This window comes from Lolium rigidum, chromosome 3, assembly GCF_022539505.1.
Source record: "Lolium rigidum isolate FL_2022 chromosome 3, APGP_CSIRO_Lrig_0.1, whole genome shotgun sequence".
NCBI lineage: Eukaryota > Viridiplantae > Streptophyta > Magnoliopsida > Poales > Poaceae > Lolium > Lolium rigidum.
This window is the reverse complement of record NC_061510.1, coordinates 69668262-69674149: the sequence shown is the minus strand read 5'-3', so window position 1 is coordinate 69674149 and position 5888 is coordinate 69668262. Positions and strand designations below refer to the sequence as shown.

General features: G+C 47.8%; 1 protein-coding gene across 1 annotated transcript; it reads right to left on the bottom strand.

Moving 5' to 3' along the window:
• Nucleotides 1-277: 277 nt before the first annotated feature.
• LOC124698757 (B3 domain-containing protein Os03g0212300-like) lies at nucleotides 278-1446 on the bottom strand. Its single transcript, XM_047231193.1, has 4 exons — nucleotides 1363-1446; nucleotides 936-1232; nucleotides 684-857; nucleotides 278-565 (listed from the first exon to the last, which is right to left on the bottom strand). The coding sequence occupies exons 1-4, from the start codon at nucleotides 1444-1446 to the stop codon at nucleotides 278-280; spliced, it is 843 nt and encodes a 280-aa protein (XP_047087149.1).
• Nucleotides 1447-5888: the final 4442 nt, after the last annotated feature.

Here is a 5888-nt window from a genome sequence, read left to right as displayed (position 1 = left end):
CAGTCTCCACGTCTGCCCGTAGGAGCCATCCCGTAGCAATCATCCCGTAGATGTAGTGTTATTGGTCAAGAGCTGAAAAACAGATTGTTGAATAGCACACGGGGAAACGCAGCCTGGTTTACTCTGCTACGAGCAACAGGAGTCGAGTCAACCACTAAGAATTCAGGCCTTGCAAAGATTAAGGCATTAAGCTAAACACGGTTCGATCGAAAGGCGAGGCGACGCAACGGAGTTGGGATGATGCAACTGACGCCTGAAGCTAGACACGCTGCCCCCGTCAGTCCGCGAAGGTACCGTCTCGCCTGCGCACCTCCACCTTGAGAACGTGGTCCTCGCCGCGGTCGGCGTCGCCCCCGCGCAGCGCCCGGAAGAAGCAGGTGTCGCCGACGTCGAGGCGGTTGTCCACGCAGAACTGGTGCCACCCGTACCTGAGCGACATGCGGGGGTTGCCACCCGCCCGGAGGCTGCGCTTGAGGTTCACGGGCCACGACTTGCCGCGCATCCGCAGAACCACCCCGCTCCTCTTGTGGTACTCGTGCGCGTTCTGGAATTCCACCGGCACGTTCTGCGTAGGGAGGCACGATCCGGCCACCGGCGGAAGGAATCAGCCAGTAACTAGATAGCAGTATAGCACGCCGGGAGAGGAACATGAATGGACCATGGTCGAGCATGAACGCACTCACCAGGTACTGCTTCTGCCTCGCGCCCAAGTGGCACTGCCTCAGCATGACGGTGAACTGCGACGTCGGCGCGTCGTCGATGTCCATCTCCTCCGAGCTTCTGCTGTTGATGCCACTGTCGGCGCTGTTCTTGCTGCCAGTGTAGATGCTGTTCTTGCTGCCACTGTCGATGCTGTTCTTCTGGCCACTTTCGCTGCTACTCGCACTGCCTGGATCTTCTTCTTTAATCGTTAGAAGCTGCGACGAACGTGGTACTGGCGTCGCGCTGGAGTCGTCGTCGTCGTCGTGCTTGTAGTGCCTGCGGCACATGGTTCCGTCGAACACCTTGACGGTGAGCACCGCGTCGCCGTCGTAGCTGAAGACGAGGAAGTGACCGAGCTGCACGTCGTGCTCGCGGGCGAACTGGTCCCAGCCGCGCCCGAGATACATGTGACCCTCGCCGTCGAACACCACCTCCACGTCCCACTGGCGACGCCCCCCGCCTGCCTCCCGAAGATTCAATTCACGGGGCTCACGGCCGTCGAGCAGCTCCCCGAACTTGTGAGGCAGCCTCTGCGTGCAGCAAGGATCAAACCGCGGTGGTTGAGAGTACTGATCAAACATCAAAGTGCAGAAAGACGAAAAGATGGACGAAAAACAGCAAGGGAGAGATCATGCGACTAGGATGCATGCATGTACTTACCAGTTTGTCCCAGGAATTCTGGTGTATGGCGACGAAGAACTCGAAATCCGACAAGTCTGCGAAGGCGGCCGTCTCCTCTTCCATCTTAAGCGAAACTATCTTGCGTTTCTTCCTCTTGCTAGCTCTTCCCTGCTTCTCCTCTCCTCTACTCCTCTCACATGCGCAGCAATGATCCAAAGCTTCTTCTCTGGATTAATTCTTCTGGCCGGGCTCCTGGCTAGCTCCACCTCCACCCTTTGCCATTTCTCTGAGAAGTGGAAATGCAAGAAAGGGACAGCGCGCAATAATGTGATGTAGTACCAGCTAGCCTTCGTGCAGCTGCTTCTGCATGTATCGCCTGCGGACTGCATATCGGTCGTTGTCGCGGGAACGAGAGATCATGTGAGTGACACGCTCTGAGCGACTGAACTAGCTAAATATGGTTAGGGATGGGCAGGTGCAGCACATTATTTTCACTACGCTGTAGTACTATACCTGCTGCTTGTCGATAAGAAATGCTTGATTTCGACGACCAGTTTTTACTGCTCGATGTTAATTCGCCTGACAGATGGAGATAGCATGGCAAGCACTAGACTTTGCTTGCTACAGGAGAGAAAATATTCGCTGTTTCGAGGCCGGGTATATATATTGGGTGCATGAAGTACCGTGGTCCATCCATCTGTGGTTACCTTGCAGCATCAGTTTTAGTCATACCCCTTGCTTAAAAAGATGCTTAATCAGGTTCAGGTGTATACCATTGTGGAAAAAATGGGATATTGTTTTTACCCTCTAAGCTAGTACTGGCCTGACAAGCTATTGTAGTGGTAGTTACAAACTTACAATAATTAACAGATTGTGTTCGACAACTCTTTTTTCCAAAGAAAATTGTTCTGCCGCTCCCGGTTTTCTCATGTCCTTGTTGGATATTGCAGCCTATTTTATTTGGCACTAAAACATTCACTTGAATTATATTGTTCATAACAGGTGCTCTCTCATCTGCCCTCTGGTTTTCAACATATTATGGTATAGCACAGCTTCGAGCTCCTGCATTTGCAGGGAAGGCCCACGATCCAATGTTTTGTGTTGACGATTCATGGCTCTGTTCCAAAATAATTAAAGATCTAGGTTTGTTTTAAGTCAAACAGTTTTAACTAAGTATATAGAAAAATATATAACATCTACAACATCAGTGTAGTATTATCAGATTCATCATACAATATAGATTTGACGTTGTAGATTTTGGAAATTAAATTGAAACTCAGGATCTCAACAGGAGGTTGCGACTTGAAACTTCAAACAGGGCGGCAAAATATACATTTATAGTTATATCCACGGACAACAACGGGTGATGGTTTCTTCACTTGGAAAAAGAAGGCACGCTCCCGGCCAGCTGCATCAACTACGAAAACACACACACAAGTCCAGAACCCTCGTCGCTCGCCGGAGGGGAGGCTCGGCCGAAACCCTAGAGCCGCCGCCATCCACTTCCCCTCCACCCTCGCTGCTGCTGAAAGATGATGTCGGTTAAACTAATGCGACCGGTGGCGGTGGCCCCCCTTCCTTCTCGCGTGGTGGGATATCTGAGCTTCACGATGGCCCTGGACGTCGTGGCTCTTCCGACGTAGATGGACGCGGGCAGCGGCCCGGACTTCCTAGGCAGACACTGTGGCCGTGAGGGCTGCATGGCGGCCGGATTAGGGGGCTCGGTGCGGCTCAACTTCTCCTCTCCGTGTGGTGCGGGTGGTGGTGGCGCAAGTGGGTGGCCCGGGGGGAGGGGGTGGGGGGGGGGGTGGCGCACTGATCTGCCTAGGAAAGGTGGAGGTCCTAGTGCCTTCCTCACATCACGACAACTAGGGGTGTAAACGGATCGGATTGGATCAGATTTTACTCATACCATATCGTCTACCATATATTTTTCTTGGAATCGGATCGAAGCGGATATTGATCGGTTTCGGATTCCAATACGGATATATCGGTGTGCGGATTCGAATCGCAAATGGAGCGGACTTGGACCGGAAAAAAAAATAGTCGGATATATGCACTCATCGGTAGATAGTCATAGTTCTTACAAATCTTGAGAGAGATTTAAACTTTTAGTCTTGTGCAGTTAACAAGAAAGAGACATAATGCGCTAAAACTCAACCATTGTTAGAAATTTAGATATAAACATGCTCGCCAAATAAAATTGGTATCTTAATAAGTGCTAACCTTTCAAGATTGGTCTTTGATTTTGACTCAAAATCAGATTATCCGGTTTCAAACCTTCAAATTATCATAATTAAATTTTGGATAATCCATATCCGCATGCTATTTACTATACCGTATCCTATACCATATTCAGAGCAACACTTCGGAATCGGATATCCTTATCTGCTGAATCCTGTACAATCGGATATGGATACCTTAAAATGGATTCGGCGCTAGTTTCGGTGCGGAAATTATCCTATCCATTTACACCCCTAACGACAACGATCTGCGTGATCAGTCCTCCTCGATATGGCTGCCACCGTGTTTTGGATACTGCTGGAGGTCTTCACGATTGGCACGCACGCCCCTAGATATTCGGATCGGATAGAACCCGCCCGTGCGCGTCCATATCAGCCTATGTCGCTTCATGATGGTGTGGCCACGGTACAAGTGAGTCTGGTGTTTGATAACTTTCAGGAGCAGCAGCGGCGAGTTGGGGTGGCAGCTAGCATTGGAGGTTTTTATTTTTGGTGGTGCTCCTCGATTGTCGTCATGACTTTCAGATGAAAGCCAAAGGTCCAACCTTCACTGGTTGTGCATAGCAATGACCTTGCTGAAGGAATTGCTTTGATACCTCAAACTTCTACATGTGAAAACCTAAGATCTTGGATCGAGCGTCTATGACACTTGTGCACTCTTACCTTCTTGAAGGAGTCGCTTTTGGAGACCTTTTTTTGTATTCCGGGTGTTGTCTTTGGTGGTGGTTTGTCTATTGCTGAGAGGAGTTAACCACTCTGGCGGAGCCTTTGTTTTTTTTCTTTTTGTTTTTAGGCTGTGTGCATCTTGGATGTCTTTTATGATATTTTGTTGGTACAGAGATCGGTGTAATTGGTATCTTCGTGATATTAATATATTTTCTTTGTCGTAAAAAAGGAAAACACAAAACCTTTAAAAAAGCTAATCTTGGTTACACCCCAAGTTTGGTATTCATTGATAAATAAGAAATCAAATTCTTGCATGTGAGGATTTGATCCTAGCTAGGTGGCAGGTTTGTTGTTCACCCCTCAACCAAGTGCTCACTTGGTAAATTTTGGGAGAGATTTTCAGTTCTTGGCCTTCGCACCAACTAGGGGTACACATAACCTTTAAAGATATGAGTACCAAGAATAAAAATCTGGTAGGTTCATACTTCAAACCGGGGAAAGAAACAAATTATAGTAATTTCCATGCACAAAGGGTGATGTTTTTCTTCTAGGAAAAAGGAGGCATGCTCCCACCCTTTGCATCAATCAATTTATGCACTCAACCCTCTAATGTTGGGAGAGAATTTTAATTCTCCCGGTCTCTAAATCAAGTACAATACGGAATACCTGCGTTCCCAACAAGCCATGCCATTCCATTGGACCTAGCCAATTAACCTGCACGTACACTTCCTCTAAACGAGCGAAAGATCACAGCAGCAGCGTGTCTTTCATTGATGATTCAGTCTCCTCTTGATCATGGGCCTGTCGTCAGCCCTCTCGAGCCAACCAACCACTCTGAGTTCTAGCCAATTTGGTGGTAGTATAAATAACTTTGCATCTTCACGCCATGCTTGCAACGATGGCAAAGCTGGCTCCTTTCTTCCTGTTTAGACCACAAGGAAAATGTCGAGAACCAAGACACACTTTACTTTTGAACAATTGTCTCTTTCCCGGACAGTAGAATGGCATCCTTGCTTTCGTAAGGTGACCTGCTCCATGGGCTTTTAAGAAATCAGAGTTTGATTCCTATTTAGCGTCCGAATGATAAGCTCTATCTTAAGTGATTGCTTATTCTGTGTTCCGAGTTTGCTTTGTTAGAGCATGTATACAAACTAGTACTCTAGACCTTCTTGTATTCCAAGTCTACCCCTAGCCTTCCGTGTACTTCTATATATGCCTCACGAGGATCATCATAATAAACACAAGATAAAAATATTATGGTTCTATAATTTCTACATGGTATCAGAGCAGTTAGACTCACAGCGTCAATCCTAGGTCCTCTCACAACTTTCGCATCGCGCCGCCTCCGGAAAGATTAATCTTCAGGGGCACGACACCCGATCTTGATCAAAGATCTAGTCGGTTCCATAGATTAGTATCAGATCCAATTTCAATTTCAATTCCTTAGATTATATTCAAATTAGCTAAATAAATCTTGGATTACAATCAAATCTCTGATGGAATCAATAGTCGGCGCTTACCGACAATCTGGCAGAAGATCTGCGCAACAAGCTTCGTCACCCGGACAACGCCACCCGCGGCACCGTCCGGCAAGGATTAACTACTTCCTCACAATTCGATCTACATCAATTACATCATGGTGCCCAGGCCAATTAA